This window comes from Natrix helvetica, assembly GCF_964273705.1.
Source record: "Natrix helvetica genome assembly, chromosome: 5".
In the NCBI taxonomy this organism is placed as follows: domain Eukaryota; kingdom Metazoa; phylum Chordata; class Lepidosauria; order Squamata; family Natricidae; genus Natrix; species Natrix helvetica.
In genome coordinates, this window is record NC_138551.1 from 107,620,924 (window position 1) to 107,642,869 (window position 21,946).

The 21,946-nt window shown below is 38.5% G+C and overlaps 1 protein-coding gene across 5 annotated transcripts in view; it reads left to right on the plus strand.

Moving 5' to 3' along the window:
• The window catches only part of USP54 (ubiquitin specific peptidase 54), a 121,120-nt gene that overhangs the window by 90,468 nt on the left and 8,706 nt on the right, over positions 1 to 21,946 (plus strand). For 3 of the 5 annotated variants that reach the window (XM_081955243.1, XM_081955244.1, XM_081955245.1), the window contains 6 exons: positions 367 to 500; positions 1,583 to 1,756; positions 10,960 to 11,079; positions 12,061 to 12,247; positions 17,865 to 19,234; positions 20,038 to 20,138. In XM_081955243.1, the coding sequence (XP_081811369.1) occupies positions 367 to 500; positions 1,583 to 1,756; positions 10,960 to 11,079; positions 12,061 to 12,247; positions 17,865 to 19,234; positions 20,038 to 20,138 (2,086 nt within the window). Of the gene's footprint in view, positions 1 to 366; positions 501 to 1,582; positions 1,757 to 10,959; positions 11,080 to 12,060; positions 12,248 to 17,864; positions 19,235 to 20,037; positions 20,139 to 21,946 lie in introns of those variants that run through there. The other 2 variants (XM_081955246.1, XM_081955247.1) reach the window with 2 other exon arrangements.

Consider the following 21,946-nt stretch of genomic DNA (forward strand, 5'->3'; position numbering starts at 1 on the left):
AAAGATAGAGTTATCATACACTGTCTCACAGCTGCCATCTCTATGCCGAATTAATTTCAACACCATAGTTGACAGGAGTTCGAGTCGGCATTCACTGTGGATAAGAGTAGTATTTTTGTAAGCTCCTAACAAAGTTCAGGCCACTGAAAGGTAGGAATCATTAATTCTTTAATCATATATCTATTATACATCCAAAAGTCCTATGGAACTTGCTTTTGAAAAAATACATGTTGGATTATGATACAAATGTTTAATTTTCCAAAATGATGTAATTCAGTAGTAAGCTTAGGACTTTTACTGCTCCTTTACAAAGAGAAGTGAAAATGTTTCATGAGGAAATAAAAGGTTTTTTTTTTCTTTTTAAAGGGATTATCATATCAAACGAACTGGAGATGTTGTTCCTGCCTGGCATAATATTCCAAAATCACATAGCAGTAGCATCTTGGAAGTAGAGTCTGCCTCATCTAAAACCTGCAGGACAAAAAATAAATACTCCTTTGGTAAGGTCTCATTGTCCAAATACTTGCAATCCATACTATAATTTCCTCTTTTTTTCTAGGTCATTGTCCTGTGTTCACAGAAGGAAGGAGATAGCATCTGATCAGGAAAGGGACCCTGAATGTATTGTGGATAGCCCAATACAAACTCAGTGTGTACCAGCAAAAAAGTTAAAGCCTATGTTAGTAATCATTAGGAAACTACCATTATCTACTCATAAAACCGAACTTTATGAAAACCCATATAGTGCACTTTAAACCTTGTAATTGCAAACCAACAAAATACAGCAATGCAGGTAGTCCATACCATTTATTTACAACCACTGTTGGGACCATAACTTCCACTGCTAACTGATGCAATTGCGAAGTGAGTTACACCTGATTTTATGTAATGTTTGCCATAGTTGTTAAACGAATCACCATGATCACCATGATATGGATATTAAGTGAATCCAGCTTCCCCAACTGACTTTGCTTGTCAGAAGCCCCTGGGAAGATTGCAAATGGTTTCCCCAAGATGCTGCAAACATAGTAAATAAATGCAAGTACCCAAGTTTTTATCACAGGCTCATAAAAGGGCGGGCAGGTGGCCCGACCGGAGCACCGTACCGGAACGATACCTGGTGCTCCTGGAAGGCACCGGTACGCCAGTACCGGGGCGTACCGGTCATAACCCACCACTAGAACTAGATCAGTTCCCTTATGAGAAATGCCAATAGCATTTGGAGCTTTTTAGATGAGACAGAAGCAACATAAACAACAGCAGATTATATGAAGTACTGTGCATGCGTGTGTGCGCGCGCGCACACACACACACACACACACACACACACACACACACACAGACTGTATGGCTGAATATCTGTAATCATTGCAAGCCCAGCCCAGTAGACATTCTATAGACTTTTTATTTCCTCCATAAACCTTTCATTGGAAGCTATTGTTTGACTCAAAATTTCTATTAGCTACAGTTCATTTAATGAAACTAGCCCAGAAGAAGCACAGAAAACTATACAAGTAAATAATGTAGTAAATAAGTATAATATAAGATGAAACATTTTGGGTTTCCCCCACCCCAAAAAAAGGTGGGGAGATACTTGTTTCTTCCAAGAGTGAATTAGATGAATTACAAGAAGAAGTAGCAAGAAGGGTCCAGGAGCAAGACTTCCAGAGGAAGCAGGAAAAGGAACTAGAGGCAGCCTTGGGCTTTAATCCCCACCCAAGCAGATTCATGGATCTGGATGAACTACAAAATCAAGGTAATATGTGTGTTAGATAATATGTGCTTGGAAAAATGATAATAGATACTGTACTAATCTGCTATGCATTCAGAAAGAAAAACATGATCTGTAAAAAAAATCATAAAGAATAGTTTTTTGCCATTATTTATTAAAGCGAAGCAATAAAAAAAAAAGCATTAGTAGAAGAAAAAAAGAAAGCAAAAAAAAGCAATTCAAAATAAAAGAATCACAGATATGTATAAGGGCTTCTCATATATGTAGATATGCATGTAAAATTTATTTAACAGTTATAGAATTTCATTGGAATTATCCATAAGATGATGAAAGGCCTGGACATAGTAAAACATATCAAGAATGCCTGCAGGATTTGAGTTTGTCTAGTGTAGAGAAAAGAAGAATTAGGGGTGACGTGATGGCAGTATTCAAGTATTTGAGAGGCTGCCACAAAGAAGAAGGGGTCAAATTATTCTACAAAGTACTGGAGGGCAGTACAAGAAACAATGGATGCAAACTAATCAAGGAGAGAAGCAACCTGGTATTAAGGAGAAACTTTCTAACGGTGAGGATAATTAACCAGTGGAACAGCTTGCCTCCAGAAGTCGTGGGTGCTCCATCACTGGAGGTTTTTAAGAAGAGACTAGAACAGTGATGACAAACCTTTTTCTTATGGCATGCAAAATTGCACGCACACGCTATCACGCACATACGCATGTCCATACCAATTTAATTCCCCCCCTCCCACCTGCACATGCATGCACAAACCCTCCCAGGCTCCGGAGGCTTTCCTGAAACCTGGGGAGGGCAAAAACGACCTTCCCCAGCCCCAAGGAGGCCCTCTGGAAGCCGGAAATGGATCATTCCTGAACTTCTGGTTGGCTCATTGGGGCCATTTTTCGCCCTCCCCAGCCTCCGGAGGTTTTCCTGAAGCTTGGGGAGGGTGAAAATGGCCTCCCCTGTCCCTCCGAAAAGCCAAAAATCAGCTGACAACTGGTGTGCCAGCAAATATGGCTCCGCGTGCCACAGGTTCGCCATCACAGGACTAAACAGTCAGTTATCTGAAATAGTACAGGTTCTTCTGCTTGAGCAGGAGGCTGGACTAGAAGATCTCCAAGATCTCTTCCAGCTCTATTCTATTCTATATTTAATGTACCTCTGTAAGCATCTTGTTCATATATCACAAGTTTTCAGTCTACTGATTAATTGGGACCATACAGTTATCTTTTCAATATTGAAAAAAACATTGGAGAAACTTACTTAACAACAAGAATGCAAGAATAATATTTGCCTAACCTTCAATTTCAATGGCTCTCAAAAGAATAGGGCATTACAAAGAAGTTAAGATTTTTTGAAAATGCATTCATTCATTCAATTGCCTACATACAGTACATACATACAGTCAGAATATCAGTTCAGGGTACAATGAAAATTCCTGCTAGAGGAATTCATGGTGGAAATGTTTTATAATAGATTATATCTCTACCAAGCTTGGAGTAAGAGATCTTGCCTTCAATTTCTTCATCCAGCCGCCAAAGAAAGTTGTGTGGTCTTTACCTGTTTGAGATCAAGATGATCAGATTAATAAAAGAGCCAGATTCCTCTTAAACCTCAATCACATAGCCGGTCTGAAGAAATTTTTTAGAATAACCTGAAACTGATCTAGCTCTGGCTCAAATGTGTGTAAAGTTATTCTTTTCAGACAAAAATCTCCTTCCTCTCTTCTTCACTAGAATGAATATCAATGCATCCGCATTAATTTAGCTGTTACCAGTTCTTGATTATGGAAAATCACCAAAATCATATGAAAAATGTGTTGGAATAAAATGTCTGAGATGTCACTTTTTAATTTGTCTGTTGATGCAATATTATTTTTTAATCAAATGGTGATTTCAGGTGAGGTTTTCATTGAGGTAGATGGACATTTTATTTGCACAGTGCCTTTTGTTTGATGGTGCTAGGTTCTGTCCATTATGATCTGTGACTACAGTTTCTCAGAACAGCTGCTGAAACAGCAATTAAAAGAGGTCAAAAGTCAGTATAATTTAAAACAAAAGCATGCCACCAAGAAAAAAATACATTTCTAATTTAGATTTAAATTTAAAAGTTTGTAAAAGTCTTAACAACATATTCAAAACTTATCTAATAAAATCTAATTAATAAAATCTAACTTTGAATAATTGAAAAAGGAATGCTGAAGAATATCCGGATGTGTAAATAGTTTCCTAAGGAAGACAAACTTAAGCCACATATAAATTAGAATACTGAAATCAATATTTGAAATGTTTAGACAGAGTACTAATGATAGTATTTTTTTAAAAAAATAATTTTTATTCAACGTTTTTTAACTTTTAAAACAGTATTTCCAATCTTTACAGCATTCTGATACCTGTATCCATTCTATTTACAAATTTTTAAATTTTTCAGTATTGTCTTTTATACATTACTTGTTATACGTTACATATACATACATCGTACACACACACACACACACACACACACACACACACACACACACTTTAACTTTTAGCATTATTTGCTATGTTTACGAGTATATACAGTTTTTCACTTTACTATTGTTCCTAAGTACTCTTTATGTATTAATTTTGTATCTAATTTCTAGCCAATTGTACCACCTATTCCAGATCTTATAGTATTCTGTTTCCACTCTATCTATTAATTCCATGGTTAATTTATCCATTTCTGCACAGTCAAGCACCTTTTTTTATTATCATTGTGTTTTCTTGTTTCCAATTCTGAACAAAAGTAATTCTGGCTGCAGTTATTATATGGAGTATGATATATTGAATTTTTTTGCTTAAGTTTCCCTTTATAATCCCCAGTAGAAACAGTTCTGGTTTCATCTCTATTTTTTGTTCCATAATTTCTTCTAACCATTTTTTAATTTTCATCCAATATTTCTTACTTTTGGGACAAGTCCACACATATGGTACCCTGTTTCCCTGAAAATAAGACCTCCCCAAATAATATGCTTTTGAGTTCATGTGCTAAGATAAGCCCTCTCCCCAAAATAAGCCCTCCCCAAAAATATTGCAACACAGCAGCAGCCATAAGGTGACCATGCTTGCCACCTCCTGCACCTCAAAAATAATTATTATTTCCAAGATGTCGCCTCTCTCCTATTTAGCACAGTCACCCTAATTTCTCCAGCAAGAGTTTTCTTTCTGAGCCACGTATTTTTATCACAGTCTTAATAGTCTTTCTTTAAGTTTTTCAAAGGGTGCCCACTCAGATCTTTCACTCATACCTTCCACGTGATCTGTCCTTCTCAATATCTGTCTCTACACTGCCTCTGCTCCCGCCACCAAATCGCTGCTTTTCCTCCGTCTTGGAGACTCATTCATCATCTGATGTAGTTCTTATCTCTCAAAATCACGGAGAGTCAAACAAATGTCAAATTCCTTTTAGGCTATTTCCACTGATACTTCACTGTTTTACCACTTTTCTCTTCCTTCTCCATTTGAACAGTCAGGTTGTCACACCTCCAGAGCTGCCATAGAGGCGGATTTCTTTCACGTCAGATCTGAGGGGTTGTAACGGAAGATCACACTTCTTTCCATTACCTCCGAGGTCACCCCTCTACACCGCTGATCCCTCCAGGATCCAACTTCACCCCATAAGGGCCTCCAACCAAGAACAATCGGGCAAACTAAATGAAGCCCTATTTGTTTGCTCTGTACCGGCATGACTTCCACCAGAAACCTCAATGATAGTGTTTTGAATCTGATAATGCATTTCCAGTGCCTTTGCTTTTTATAGCACCTACAGAGCTTCTGAGTCTGCTTATTTTATTAACTTATTTTATTCATGTCAAATTATAGACATATAATAATACAATAGTAGAGTTGGAAGGGACCTTGGAGGCCTTCTAGTCCAACCCCCTGCCTAGGCAGGAAACCCTATACCGTTTCAGACAGATGGCTATCCAACATCTTCTTAAAGACTTCCAGTGTTGGGGCATTCACAACTTCTGGAGGCAAGCTGTTCCACTGATTAATTGTTCTAACTGTCAGGAAATTTCTCCTCAGTTCTAAGTTGCTTCTCTCCTTGATTAGTTTCCACCCATTGCTTCTTGTTCTACCCTCAGGTGCCTTGGAGAATAGTTTGACTCCCTCTTCTTTGTGGCAACCCCTGAGATATTGGAACACTGCTATCATGTCTAATGAAAAGAAGGACTAGAGGAGACATGATAGCAGTGTTCCAATATCTCAGGGGTTGCCACAAAGAAGAGGGACATACCCAGTTCCTGCAACCGTTCTTCATATGTTTTAGTCTCCAGTCCCCTAATCATCTTTGTTGCTCTTCTCTGCACTCTTTCTAGAGTCTCCACATCTTTTTTACATTGTGGCGACCAGAACTGAATGCAGTATTCCAAGTGTGGCCTTACCAAGGCATTATAAAGTGGTATTAACACTTCACGTGATCTTGATTCTATCCTTCTGTTGATGCAGCCTAGGACTGTGTTGGCTTTTTTGGCAGCTGCTGCACACTGCTGGCTCATATTTAAATGGTTGTCCACTAGAACTCCAAGATCCCTCTCACAGTTACTACTATTGAGCACAGTACCACCTATACTGTACCTGTGCATTCCGTTTTTGTTGCCTAAATAAACTCACTATCATGCTGGAAGCAAATGTTGTATGAGGGGCTCTATGTTGTTCAATATATTTATGAGGGGCTAGACAGCATCATTATTTAATTTGTGGACACAATGACAGAGAAGACCTTAGAAGACAATGTCAAGGTTCAGAAAGTACCACCTATACTGTACCTGTGCATTCCGTTTTTGTTGCCTAAATGTAGAACCTTACTCTTTTCACCATTGAATTTCATTTTATTAGATAGTGCCCAATGTTCAAGTTTGTCAAGATCCTTCTGTATCTTAAGCCTATCTTCTGGAGTGTTGGCTATTCCTGCCAGCTTGGTGTCATCTGCAAATTTGATGAGTTCCCCATTTATTCCCTCATCCAAATCATTGATGAAGATGTTGAAGAGTACTGGGCCTAAAAGAGAGCCTTGGGGTACTCCACTGCATACTTCCCTCCATGTAGATGCAGTTCCATTGAGGACTACACGTTGAGTGCGGTTGGTTAGCCAGTTACGTATCCATCTGGTGGTGATGCTGTCTAACCCACATTCTTCTACTTTATCTAGTAGTAGGTTATGGTCTACCTTATCAAAAGCCTTACTGAAGTCCAAGTAAACTATATCAACGGCATTCCTCTGGTCCACTAATTTTGTCACATTATCAAAGAATGTAATAAGATTAGTCTGGCATGATCTGTTTTTGACAAATCCATGTTGACTTTTGGCTATTACTTTGTTTGCTTCTAGGTGTTCGCTAATTCGTTGCTTTATTATTTTTTCCAGAATCTTTCCTGGTATTGAGGTCAGGCTGATAGGTCTGTAGTTTCCTGGATCTATTTTTTTCCCTTTTTTGAAGATGGGAACCACATCAGCTCATTTCCAGTCCTCTGGTAGTTCCCCGGTGTTCCAGGATTTCTGAAAGATATAATTCAGTGGTTCTGAGATCTTGTCTGCTAGTTCCTTCAGAACCCTGGGGTGTAATCCATCTGGTCCTGGTTATTTGAACTCATCTAGGGTAGACAGGTGCTCACTTACCATTTTCTTCCCTATTTCAATTTGTGTTCCTAATCTGATTTTTGTGGTGCTGCTTTTGATAGGTTGGACTCTTTTATCCCTTTGTGTAAAGATAGATGCAAAACATGAGTTAAATAGTTCTGCTTTCTCCCTGTCGCTTGTCACCTTCTTGCCACTTTCTCCTAGCAATGGACCAATTGTTTCCTTAACTTTTTTCTTGTTTGTAACATGTTGGAAGAAGCTTTTTTTGTTAATTTTTACTGTTGTGGCAAGCCTTTCTTCATTGTGAGCCTTAGCTTTCCTCACTTCATCTTTACAGGCTCAGGCTATTTCCTGATATTCTGCCTTAGTTATGTCCCCCTCCTTCCACTTTTTATACTTACCTTTTTTGTCTTTCAGTTTGTCAGATAGTTCTTTATGCAGCCATGCTGGTTTCTTTTGGAAGCTGTTATTTTTCTTCTTCATTGGTATTTTGTAATCTCATTTTTCAAAATTTCCCAAGCTTCTTGAGTTGTTTTCCCCTTGAGGATTCTCATCCATGGAATTTTTCCCAAGCTCTCTCTAAGTTTATTGAAATTAGCTTTCTTAAAGTCCAAGACTCTAGTTTGGCTTTGTTCTACTACTTGTGTTTGGATAATGTTGAATTCCAATATTGCATGGTCACTTGCCCCCAGGGTTCCTATGGCTTCAACACCTTCTATCATTTCCTCTCTGTTAGTGAGAATTAAGTCCAATATGGCTGATCCCCTTGTTCCCTTCTCTACCTTTTGGGAAACAAAGTTGTCTGCTAGGTTTGTTAGGAACCTGTTGGATCTTCCACTTGGTGCAGAGTTTGTTTCCCAGTTGATGTCAGGGTAGTTAAAATCTCCCATTACTATTGTGGTGTGCTTCCTACATACCTTAGTTAGCTGGCTAGCAAAAAGTTCATCTACTTCCTCTGCTTGGTTGGGTGGCTTGTAGTATAGACCTATGGCAATGTCATTTCCCCCACAACCTTTAATATTGACCCAAATGCATTCAAGATAGTTCTCATCATTGTTGTGCTCTATTTCTGTAGAGATGTAGTTATTTCTTATATATAGTGCAACTCCACCTCCTCTTTTATTTGGTCTATTTCTTTTAAATAATTTAAATCCTTCTAGCTGTATGTTCCATTTGTCAGTTTCATCCCACCAAGTTTCTGTAATGGCAATAATATCGTATCTGCCCTCTTTTACTTGAATTTCTAATTCGCCCTGTTTATTCCTCATACTCTGTGCATTGGTGTATAGACATTTGAGTCCATTTTGATTGACCTTGTGTTTACTGTCTACATAACCTGTGTTATGCCTGACTGCCCCTATTTTCTTGCCAGTTGTGTGATTCATGCACATGGTATGGCAATCACTATTAAATGCTTGGTTTTGCTTGACAGCAGGAGTGATAATCTTACCCACACACACATCTATGTTACATGCACTTATAACCCTATGAATTTTAGTTTGCTGGGGACAGAAATGTTCTGTATCTATTAATTCTCTGTCCCCGCTCTAATGATCAATGTATCTAATGATCAATGTATACAAATGTTCTGTATCTATTAATTCTCTGTCCCCGCTCTAATGATCAACACTGAGCTAATAAAATAAGTATAAAATAAATCATAGAAATATAACATATGTAAAAAGTAACTAAAATAAATAGGATTAAAACTGAATGACATTTTATTAACTTAATTTGGATATTATCAATGTAGGGAAGACCACAGTTAAGCTCTCTGTCCAGAAAAAAATCCCTGCTTTTTCATGAGCCTTAGTCTATAGGTCTATAAAGCCTTAGTCTATAAGTTCTATATGCTATAGATGCCACTTAGAAATCTAAAGTGAATGGAATCATAGGATTGAAAGAGACCTCAGAAGTTTTATAGTTCAACCCCTTGTGAAAGACAAGAATAATTAGACCATTGCAAAGGCTCGTCGAATCTTTATTTAAAGCCTTCAGTGATGAGCAACCACAACTTCAGGAAGCAGGCTGTTCCACTATTTAATACGTAGCTGTAAGTCAGGAAATTCCTTCTTATTTCAAGTTTCAATTTCTCTCTACAAAGTTTCCATTCACTGGTTCTTGTTCAGCATACCAATGAAGAATAAATACATACCAAGGTGGGATTGAAATAATTTAACAACTGGTTCTCTGCCCTAATGACCAGTTGGATAGGCATGGCTGGGTGGTCATATGACTGGGTGGGCGTGGCCAACTCACATCAAGGGACACTTTGCCTCACCCAGCCTCCTGACCATGGGGATGCTCAAAACGGTTGTAAGTGTGAAAATGGTCATAAGTCACTTTTTTCAGTGCCATTGTAAGTGGCTCCGGCTAGTCTGGGTGTAATGCCAAGAATCATTAAGGGTGTTACAATGTAATAAGGCTTAACCTTATTACTTAACCGCCCCGAGTCCCTTTGGGGAGAGGGGGCGGTATAAAAGTCTAAATAAAAGTAAAGTAAAGTAAACCTGAGAGGCAGTTTCTGAAAATACTTAAACAGGGCAATAAAGATAAGGATTAGGATTAGACTAGAAACAACACAGAGGCACACCAAAATGTTTCCTTCCTACCTTCCTGGCATAATTAGCACTGTAAAGTGGGGAAAACAAATAACTGTTGGAAGGAGATTTCTTCCAAAAACCGGTTCGTCAAACTGCTCAAAAAGTTAACACTGGTCTCCCGCACCGGTGGGAAGCAGCTGACTCCATACCCCCTTTCTTGTGATGGTCTTCAAATATTGAAAGGATGCTCTTGTGTCTCTTTTTTGTCCTCTGTTCTTTAGGCTAAACATGACCCAGTTCCAACCCTCTATGCTGTATAACCTCCCTTGTTATTGTGGAAAGAATTTTATTTTAATAATCAATAGTAATCATAGGATATTTTTTATTCCAAATTAACTTTATTTCTCCCACTATCTCAGCTATTCCTTAACCATTAACACAAATCCATGATCCACTGAGATTGGAAATTCTGGCAGATACATTGTGACTATTGATTGCTAAATTGCACCTCTGCTAAACTATCAACTGACAATAGCAAAACCAAGTACCAAAACCAAAAGTAATTAACCAAACAAAGAATCTGTTCAATCACACTTGCCACACCCAGAAACAGTCTGCCCAGACACCATCTACACAAAAAAGGCAAGCCAATAGACAATTAAAATTGACCTTTTGACTGAGTCACACACTAGAACCAGCACATACACCCACACACACCCCAAGCCCACACCAAGGACCAGTCCCCCTTATAAAACAAAGACTCTGTACCCCCATTTTCTCTGTAGCTTTCCCAGGAGCAAACCTCTTTGCTTTTGGGAATAAATGGATTGCTGTTGGTGCTTGGAAAAGGAACCCAGAACATTGTTTTAACATTATGCATGCCTTTGCTTCTGATGCATATTCCTTGCATTGGTTCCAGACAGGTTTCAAAGAACCAGGCTTCAGGATATGTGGTCTGCAATATGAATTGTTAGACAACAGTCCGGTCAGCATTAGGGGGAGGGGTGGGCACGGGTGGGGGCTGTTTAGACGAAGAGGGAAAGAAGCTTGGAATGGAAACCAAGAATACTGCCCTTGCAGGGAGGACTGGTGGCTTTGAGAGGCCTATGCAAGAGGCAGATTCAGTCTTTCAAGAGTCACTGCATCAAGAGCAGAAGGGAGATTGTGCTGCAGCTTTGTCTCTCTGCAATGAAGCTATATGTAAGTATTTATTAACTGCTTCAGCTTACTCTGTTTTGTACAGTATATATTAATATTAACATAACCTAAGTTAACAGAACTAACTGTTTAATGCAAACTAACAGTCAAAAGGGGGCTGTAAAAGATGTCTTTTTCTGGTTCTTTGTTATTTCTTTATTGTAATATCAGAATATACTATTCTTATTTATTACTGGGGCTCCTTCTGTTGAAAGCTGAGAAAGGCAGATGAATTCTTGATGGCACCTGTCTGCTAATTGTGCTTTCCTGCATTTTCTCCTGCACATTATTTTCTCAGTTCAGAAACTGGTTTATCAAAAAGTTTTAATTCCCAAAGTACAGCATGAAGTTGCTCTATCATACAAAAAAGCAAAATGTATACAGTCGTTGAAATAACAAGAAGATGAGGAAAAGGAGGGGTCATTGTTTAAATATGTGCTGTAACTTTTGGGAATTTATGCTGCTGCATTTTTTTATTTTCATATCTCATATTTTTCATTGGCTCCTTCCCATCCTCCATTCTCTTCTTGCTGGTTAGCGAGGTTGCAGACAAACTGGCTTTGGATGATTAACAACATTTGTTTCTAGAAATCTGCTCCAATGGATTAACAAAACAATAAAAGCAAAAGCAGACTTCATGAAAGCTTTGCCAGCAAATGTCTCACCTGGCTGCTTATTGGGTTTCAGCTAACTGGGACTAGAGACAAGTATTTGGATTTAAATGGTTAGTTACATGAGGGTTACAGTGACTTAAGTCACCAAGGACATTTCATTAAAAACCATTTAAAATCTTACTTAATTTTACTATTTTGTTTCTCATTAACTTGTTTGGACATGTAGCTAACCTGAAAGAGATGCATCCTTGTGAACTTTTTCATGGCAGTATTTGCATGTTCCTTTTTATTTTTTTGTTGCATCATTACTTTTTTCTCTCCTTCCCCGAGTTTTGTTTTTGTTTCTGCTATGTTTTCTTTTGCTTTTTAGCTAAACTAAGACTTGCCATGCATGATGCCAGCTCTAGCCCTCAGAGCAGAGCCCTAATCGATAAGAAGCTGCAAATCTATGTCCGAAAAGAGCGGAGCCTTCAAGATCGCATGCAGCAACAGCAACCTGTACAACCGCCACCCACCTGCCACCCACCACCGGGCGGCAACATGACCCAATCGACAAGGTAGACTAAAAAAATATTGCCATACTCCAGATCTGAATTGGGCCTGATCTGGAAAGAAGCATTGAACAATAAGTTTCCCCTGTTGCATGAAACTTAATTATTTTACCCATGAATGATAAAGAATATGATGGACTCTCAAGATAATTCTACAATGAACCTCGGGTATATAATATTTTAACACGTGATGCAGGGTTAGTATCTACAATATGGATCCAGCTGGAAAACTGTTAACCACATACATTCAAAAAGAAGAGGGCATACATATTACTGCACAAAAATTATGTGTGCCAAAGTTTCTTGTGAAATCTTTAAAAGATCGCTACTCCTTCAGTTCTTTCTATGCTGTTTGTTTCTATTGCTTAAAGTGGGCATAAGTTCAGGATCTGTATCTGCCATTAGCAGTTTTCCTGAGCTATTTTAGGATTTTAGAAAGGTATGTAAATTTATTAAAAAGAAAAAACTGAAATATCACATTGGCATAAATATTCAGACCCTTCACTCAGTATTTTATTGAAGCATTTTGGCAGAATTACAGCTTCGAGTCTTTTGGGGTATGACACAAGCTTTGCACACCTGGAGTGGGGATTTTCTGCCATTCTTTCTTGCAAATTCTCTCAAGCTCCTCAGTCAGGTTGGATGGCAGTCATTGATAGACAGTCATTTTCAGGTCCCTCCAGAGATGTTCAAGTCAGGGCTCTGGCTGGGCCATTCTTAGGACATTCACAGAGTTTTCCCTAAGCCACTCCGGTGTTATCTTGGCTGCATGCTTAGGGTTGTTGTCATGTCAGAAAGGGATCCTGAACACTGTAGAACAGGTTTTCATTGAGGATAGCTCTGTACTTTGCGCCATTCAGCTTTCCTTCAACCATGACCAATCCCAGTCCCTGATGCTGAAAAACACCCCCATAGCATGATGCTACCACATGCTTCACTATTGGGCAAATGATGAGTGGTGCCTGGTTTCCTCCAAGCATAAGATTTGGAATTGAAACCAAACAGTTCAATCTTAGTTTAATCAGACCAGAGAATCTTGTTCTTCACAGTCCTTCAAATGTTTTATTTTTTTCAAATTCCAAGAGGGCTTTCTTGTGTTTTGCATTGAGGAGAGGCTTCTGTCTAGATGCTCTGTCATAAAGCCCAGATCGGTGAAGGGCTGCAGTGATTTGTCTGTCCCATCTCTATACAGGATCTCTGGAACTCAGAGTTACCATCAGGTTTCTTGGTCACCTCTCTTACTAAGGCCCTTCCCCCCGCCCCCATTGCTCAGTTTGACCAAGTGACCAGCTCTTGGAGGAGTTCTAGTTGTCCCAAACTTCTTCCATTTGAGAATTATGGAGGCCACTGTGCTCTTAGAAACATTCAATGTAGCAGAAATTTTATTGTAGCCTTCCCCAGATCTGGGCCTTGCAATAATCTTGTCTCTGAGCTCTGCAGGCAGTTCCTTTGACCTTATGGCCTTTGCTCTGCTACAGTATGCATTGTCAGCTGTGAGGACTTCTATAGAGAAGATGGTCTGAATGCTTATGCCAATGTGACATTTCAGCTTTCTCTTTTTTAATAAATTTACAGATATTTCTAAGCTTCTGTTTTCACTTTGTCATTTTGAGGTACTGAGTGTAGATTAATGAGGGAAAAATGAATTTCAACAACTGTAGAATCAGGCTGCAGCATAACAAAATTGCCAGAAGTGATGGGTGTCTGAATAGTTTCTGAATGCACTGTAAGTTATTTGATATTTTCTAACCACTCATCCAAGTCATTTATAAATATGTTCAAGAGTGGAGGTATAAGAATGGAAATCCATATACCAATTGACATTTCCCTCAATTTTGACACAGGGCCATTTGAATTAATTGGGGTGGGATGGGTGAGGGCAATCAATCAGCCATTTTTTTAACCCATCTAATGGTAGCATAATCCAGCCCATTCTTATCATCTTCTCTACAAGAATTTTATGAGAGCCTTTGCCAACTACTTTGTTGAAATGTACCACATTCTTATGGCCAATTAAATCAGGTTCATTTGATGTGATTTATTCTTGGTATGCTGGTTTCTAATAGACAATGTTTGTTTGTTTTTTAAAAATTCTTCTTAATAACCCATTCTAGTTGAAGTTGAGGTCCTGCAATTGGTACAGATATATAAGATGCTAAACAAACCATGGTGCTGATAAACTGCCATCTGGTATATTCCTAAAAGGTTTTTTTTTTAGTTTTAATAAATATTGGAAGATTATTCTAAATAATCCTTTCTGCTTGTTGGGTATAGTAGTTTGCTTTTAATTCTGTTTTCTACCTTAAAATTTCCAAAAAATTAGAAAACTACCATGTTTGGCAGTGCAATTGAAAACTTTTCTGAATGACTATAAATAATGGTTTGAAAACTATATGTAGGATATAGGTCCGTGATGGTGAACCTATAGCACGCGTGCCACAGGTGGCACACTGAGCCATTTGTTAGGGCACGCAAGGCGCTGCCCTATCAACTGGCCAGCACATGCTGGCCAGCTGACTTTGGCCTTCTTTTGAGGCCATTTTCTGCCCTCCGGAGGCTTCCTTGAAGGCTCCAGATGGCGAAAAACCGGCCCTACAGGCAAACCGGAAGTTTGGGAATGGACTTCTGGTTTGCTAGTAGGACTGTTTTTCACCCTCCGGAGCCTTCAGAGACCTTCAGGAGGCTTCCCTGAAGGCTCCAGAGGGCAAAAACTGGCCCTACGGACAAACCAGAAGTCACAATTCCCAAACTTCCGGGTTTCCCGTAGGTTCATTCTTTGCCCTCCGGAGCCTTCAGGAGGTTTTCCTGAAGGCTTTGGAGGGCAAAAACCGGCCCTATAAGCAAACAGGAAGTGACTTCCAATTTGTCCATAGGTCTGTTTTTCTCCTTCCAGAGCCTTCAGGGAAGCCTCCTGAAGGCTCCGGAGGTCAAAAATCGGCCCTAAGGACAAACCGGAAGTCACAATTCCCAAACCTCCGGGTTCCCCGTAGATCCAGAGACTTCAGAGAAGCTCCTGAGGCCTCTGGGGGGTGTCAGAGGTGGGGAAGGCTGTTTTCGCCCTCCCCAGTCTCCTAGCAAGCCTCTGGAGCCTGAGGAGGGTGAAAAAACTGCGCCAAAAGCAGGGGGGTGGGTTGTTTGCTGGTCGCAAGCGCATGCGGGGGGGTCACATGCACAGCATTATGGGTATGGCACGCCCACACACAACCCCCCTTTGCTCCCCCTGCTTTTGGCACGAGAGCCAAAAAAGGTTCACCATCACTGATATAGGTCTTTTCTGCACTTCCAAAATTACTTTTTGTTATTAAAACTTGAAAGATTTTAGAACCAGCAATACTTTCTTCATAAGCAAAAGAACTAGATGTGTCCTAGTTGAATTTTTCCCTACCCTGTTCCTTATGATTTTTTTACTATATTTAAAGAGAGCTGGATGGAAACTTTATGCAACTTTGTGTTTAGCTGTGTTTTTGTACCAGATTGTTTATCATAATAGTATCTTCAATTAATTATCGTAATAGTAATATGATAACCAATAATAATAAGAATATGACTTAAATAATTCTAGAATTTCCAGAAATTCTAGAAAACTAAATCAGGATCAGATATACATTATTAGCATTTCATTCTGATTTTTTTGTTTACAATTTTTATGTTACTGTGTAAAATCACAGTTGCCAACTCTTTAGAACTGAATTCTTCAAAAGAACCTATTATATAGTAATGTAACGGCATGGTATATGTGCGGGTCCAGGCAGTGTGGCCTTTTGCAATTGACAGAGGGAAAGATTTTCTAAGTGGCAGCCAAGTTTATAGCTACTCACCCAGTCACGTTTTAGGCTGGATTTGGCATTTTTATTCACTTATCGAATCCTCCCCAAGGACTTGGAATTAGGCAGATGTTGTTGTTTGTTAAAGTTGTTGTTGTTGTTATAATATAGAAAAATGACTAGTTTAAGGATTTTTTTGTGTGGCTTCCAACTTTCTCCTAGTATTGTTCTTTTTTGCTATTTAGCAAAATTGCATATCAGGGTCAGGGACTAACATGCATCATTTGGAGGGCAATGAAGCAAAACGTTTGGGCCAGGGCCCACATGGCCAAGATTTTTATTTCTTTAATGCTCTCCTTTTTTTCAAAATAACGTTAAACTAATTTTTACTAACTGTGAACCAGTTTGGTTATAGTGGTTAAGGCACCAGGCTAGAAACAAGGAGATCTTGAGTTGTAGTTGCATCTTGGGCACAAAGCGTCCTTGGATCAGTCCCTCTCTTTCAGCCCCAGGTAGGAGGCAAGAGAAACCACTTCTGGTGTCTTACCAAGAAAACTGAAGCTGCTGCCAGGAATCAACACTGACTGGAAGGCACAAACAAACAGAAAAGCTTATATTATTATTTCCATATGTTGCTTACCTCAAATGGCAGGAAACCATGTCACTGATTAACAGCTAGTATGGTAGTTGAGAGGTTTGGAGACCCTGGAAGTTAGTTGAAGGGGAAAAATTGCTTAATCTCTTCAATACCTTTTGCTCTACCATAAAAAATCCTAATTGCCAAAAAGTATACTGATATTACCTCAGTTTTCATAATTGTCCTTGTGGTTTTTGGTCATGGAAAAAAACTCTACACAACATACATTTATTATTACAACATCTTGTTTTTACTATCAAGAGTTGTGATATTTATAATAAGTGGAACGCTTATTAAAAAGGAAAAGTTCATTAGCGTTTTGTCCACAGCAGTGAGTGCTATTGTTGTAATTTAAATGTACTAAGTTGTAATACAATTATACATGAAAATAAGAATCATATAAATAAACTGATTTCCCCATACTATTTTATGCATTATATTGCACAAGTTTATAAATGCTATTTTAGAAATAAACATAAGAATGTTATCTAATTAATATTAGTGTACATATTCATGTAGTCATTATTTCTCAGTAGACATTGATTGCATCATATTGTAAGTGGTGTTTTTTTTTAATGTTTACAGATGGGGAAAAATTTAAAGGGGAAAAGAGGGAAACAGTACTAAAAGAAGATAATGCAATGTGATAGACCAGGGGTCACCAACCTTTCAGACCTCAGGGACCACTAAATTCATAATTTTAAATCCAGCGGACCACTAATATGATTTTTTAAAAAAGATAAATAGTATTTAGTGCAATATAAAAAATGCAAATAATTTTTATGTGGACCACCAAAATTTTCTCATGGAGACCACTGGTTGGTGGCCACTGTGATAGACTCTATTCCTGTACAGTAAAGAATTGCATGTTCTTAGTCCATGATGAGGATATTCTCCATTTGACTCATCTTCAAAGCTTCAAGAATATATTAACATACATACATTCTTGAGGTTGAAATTGTTGATCATTGGTGGAACGCTACAATGAAAAATTATTTTTACCAGAATAGATAATTGTTCTTGGTGCCATTCTGTTACCAGAAAAAATTCTTATCAGGTTAGCAACTATGCCTGCAACCATGCAGTAATTTTTCACTCACAGATACTTAATACCAGAAAACACTGATTAAATATGTACCTTGTTAACAGTAGATTTTAACTTAGCCTAATATTTCTAATAAGGAATCATCAGTCACTGATGATGATTTGATGTGTGTTTCAGTAAACAGGCTATCCCACTCCAAGTACTGTTGAAACAGAACAGAGCGCTGGAACCCAGCAAAGAAGCGGCACCTGGGTCAAGAGCCTACATCCATTCACTTGCTTCCCATCCTGAAAAGAAATCATCATATTCCATGCCCATATTTCAACCCCTTCTTGAGAACAGCCTGCACTTTCAAGCTGCGTCTGTTTCTTTCAGTGATGAAGCTACTACTTTTCCTTTTAGACAACCCAGTAGTGACCAATCCATTCAGACTAAGAATGAAATCAATGGCGATGTGAAACTTGCTTCTCCTAGCACTTTAAAAGATTACGAAGATCACAACAGTAACGTTAAGGTCAAGAATCTACATAATGCAGCATCTCCTCTCATCCCCTACCGCAAAATGAATTTAACTATAACAAACTCTGAATCATTACCTACAGTCTTCTCTTCTTCACCAACATCAGAAACTCCACCTGGCAAAAACGTCCTACGTCATCCGCTTTTCAATTCAGGGAGCATTTCAGAATGGCCTAGTGCTGCTCCACCTAGGGACCACCATGGTGCAATACTGCCTTCTCTTCCCCCTCTGCCTCATGTTGCTCCAGAAGAATTACAGACAACTGGGCAGCTTGAGGTAAACAGTGATGAGAGTTTACATCATCCACAAGAACATGTCAGTGGGGATTCTTTGAAATCCGAAGGTGTAAGTAGCAAAAGGCATGTTCTTTCCATTGCAGAACAGTTTCCGTGGTTGGAGGGAAATTTCCAAAGACTAGATACTTATGAGGAAAAAAGGAAGGCAGCTACCTGTCATGATCAAAATGCTCCAAAGTTACAGCAGGAATCCTACAGTAGTCATTTGTCCCTCAAGCTGTCAGATGTTGGAAGACAGGAGAATGGAATGGCACCTGCTGAAACGTTGGACTCAAGTCTTTCTAAAATTGAGTTGAGTTCTGAAGATTGTGTTAGTGCTTCCAACATCATTTCTGAGAGTTCTGATTCACATATAAAAGTCCTCTGTAACAAAGGGAAACAATGTACCTTGAATCCCAAGTTATATCCAAGAAAATGCAGCTGTGAGGAAAAAACAAAATACCCCAATTACAGAAATTCTGCTGGCTTGATTGCATCTGTGCCTGTAGAGAGCTGCCCAGACCATGTTACCAATTTTAGCACAGCAGTAACTCAGCATAAGAAAGCCAGTTGGCTTTTGATACCTGGAAACAAATCACCTGTGATCAGTCAAAGAGCTTTTGGGGACTACCCAGTGCAGAATCAGGAAACAGTGCAGGAGGTTTCTGAGCTGGAATCTCTGTACCAGGCGAGCATGCAAGTACCTCTATTGGGAAACCTGGACAATTCCAAGCTGGCACTGAACAAAACAGGTAAAATTATTTTATGTTGTATGTGTTTTCTTAGGGGGGGGGGTCTTCACCTTCCTAATACCTTTATGTGAGATACAATTATGTATGTATTTAGATTAATAATGAAAGGCCAGCATGTTTTTTCATTTGCATTAGGCTGACTGAGATTAATACATTAGGAGAAGATGTACTGCATTTCCTAAATATAAAGTATTTGAGCACAAATAGTTTTGAAACAAGGTTTGTTAAAAATATGTGTCAATATTTTTATGTTACATTTACCAAAACTATTTTGATGCTCAACTGTATTATTCTTTATTTACTATACAACATTTCTTATGAAAAGAACATTGATTAAACCTCTCAAAAACTGACACCTCAGTTGGAAACCAGAAAAATTTGGGCAATATTATGTTGTTCTTTGTGATATCTGATCCTCAGGGAAAAGCCTTGCAGCAATTCTCTCTCTTTTATATTGATCTCTCTGAAATAAAGTATATCCTCTTAATTTTCTATGTAGAATTGCATTTTATATAATTTAATCAATTTCCCTAAGATGAAAATAGAAAAAGCTCACAACAGAGAAACTGACTTTAATTATGGTGAATATTTAAACAAATGATAAAGTGCCATTTATTTCCTGTCAGTTATTACAAGCTTCCTCAATTTTCATGTTAGGGAAATTGATTATACCACATAAAATGGAATTTCACATAGAAAATTAAGATGATATCTTTTATTTCAAAGAGACCTAAAAGATCATGTAGACAGAACTTCAGTTTAACCCCCTTTCTTTTTTTCCTTCCTCTTCTCCCTTGCATCAGCAAACTTGCCTGCAAAAAAACCATATAGGGGTCTGTCAAGAACAGCAGAACCTGAAAACAACATCTGTGGAAATATTGGTTCTCCAGATCCCAAGACACATGTAAGGATATGCTAGAGTGGGAACTGGGTTATGGGAATGCTACTTGTACAAATGAAAAAATGTAAGGTAATAAAGTAGAAATATTTTTATTCATGTTAACATTAAACATAGATAATAAACATTTCAGATAGAGACTACTAGTAAGACCTTAGATACAGTAGCTGAATATTAATCCTATCTTTTTTTATTTTAAGTTTAAAACAATGGTTGTATGATAGATTTCTATAGCTTACTATTGCAACAGATTACAATATAAAATGCCTATCTACCTTGAGATATTTATCAGAATCTATTCTAACAGTGAATTAATTTTAAATTTCCACAAGGCCAAAGAGTAAAAACAGAATTGAGTTTCTACAAAAACAAGTTCTATAAAGTAGGCACTGCCTTAGTCACTCTGCTGAGTATGTTCCATAAATTGGATATTGCCACTGGAAAAGCCCTCTCTCTTGCAACCTTGCTTCATTTGTAGAGGAACACCTCAGGGTTCAGATCCGAAGAACTAGGTAGGAGATGCTTCTTCAGGTTGCTGCCACCAAGCTGTTTAGGATTTAGAGTTTTAACACCAGCACTTAGAACTTGGTCCAGATGCACTCTGGTGGCAGAAGTACTAGGATGATCTAATTTTATTAACCAGCTCATTTACCCAATGTTCTGAACCAACTGATGTTGCTGGGCTATTTTCAAAGACAACCTCACAAATGCTTTCCAGAAGTCCAAAAAGGAAGTTACCAGAGCATGAATATCCATTGGAGAGCTATCCCTGTGGAATGATATAACTAGTAAATTAATCTAAAATGATAAAAAGCATTTTGAATCTCTAAGGCCTTTAGCTTTCCTATAACAATATTTTCAATAGCTTCAAATTGTATCCTAGCTCTCAATAGGCAGCAACATCTAGCAATTTTGGTCGACCCTTACCCAAAGTTAATCAGGACTGGGCCACCAATAAATTCTAGAGTTGTATTCTATATGGGAAGTTGAAGAATATCTGGAAGGAGACCATAACAAATAACTTCCATATTGATGCCAAGAAACAACAGGAACATGTCAATTAGCAGTCAGACTTAATTCAAGGAGATCTTTACATTTTTATAAAGTCTAGGAATAACAACTTGAGAAAGCAAACATCTGATTTTACAAGCCAAACAGGTTACACAGGTGTTCTCAAGAAATCCAAAGCAATCGGACCAGGTAAGATCTTAGAGTTAGCTTTACAACAAAATGGAGAAGAGCAAGGTGTCACTTGATTCTGGCACTGCAGCTCCCTACTGAATGCACATCTTTATGATTGGCAAGACTTAGGGGAATCCTTAGTTTTCAAATTCTCAGTCTTATGTGGGCCAACTAATTCTTAACTCTAACAGTTTGTACATAGCAGTACCTTGCCTCTTTAGGACCCAGGGGGATATTCCACAAAGTTATTTTTGTATACTACTGCATTTTCTCCACCTTTGCTTGCCTTCGTTGCTAGAAGTAAACCTGGACTTGTTTGTTTTAACCAAGCCAGTGTCTTAGACTCTAAAAGAACTGATTTTAACAAACTCAGAGTTCGGGAAGGATTCCATGGTGAAAATTTTAAAGGGGAAAACAACTCAAGAAACTTGGGAAACTTCCAGTTGATGTTGCAGCGAGAACGGGTGGAAAATAGCGAGCCCTGCGAAATTCAGCCAGTAATCACTGTCGGGAGACCCTATGGGGTCAGGTGAACGGTGTAGGACGTACAGCAGTTTGCATATGTGCCTCCCACTTGTTAAGGGACCAAAGGTAATGGGACAATTGGCTTCTCAGCTGTTCCATGGCCAAGT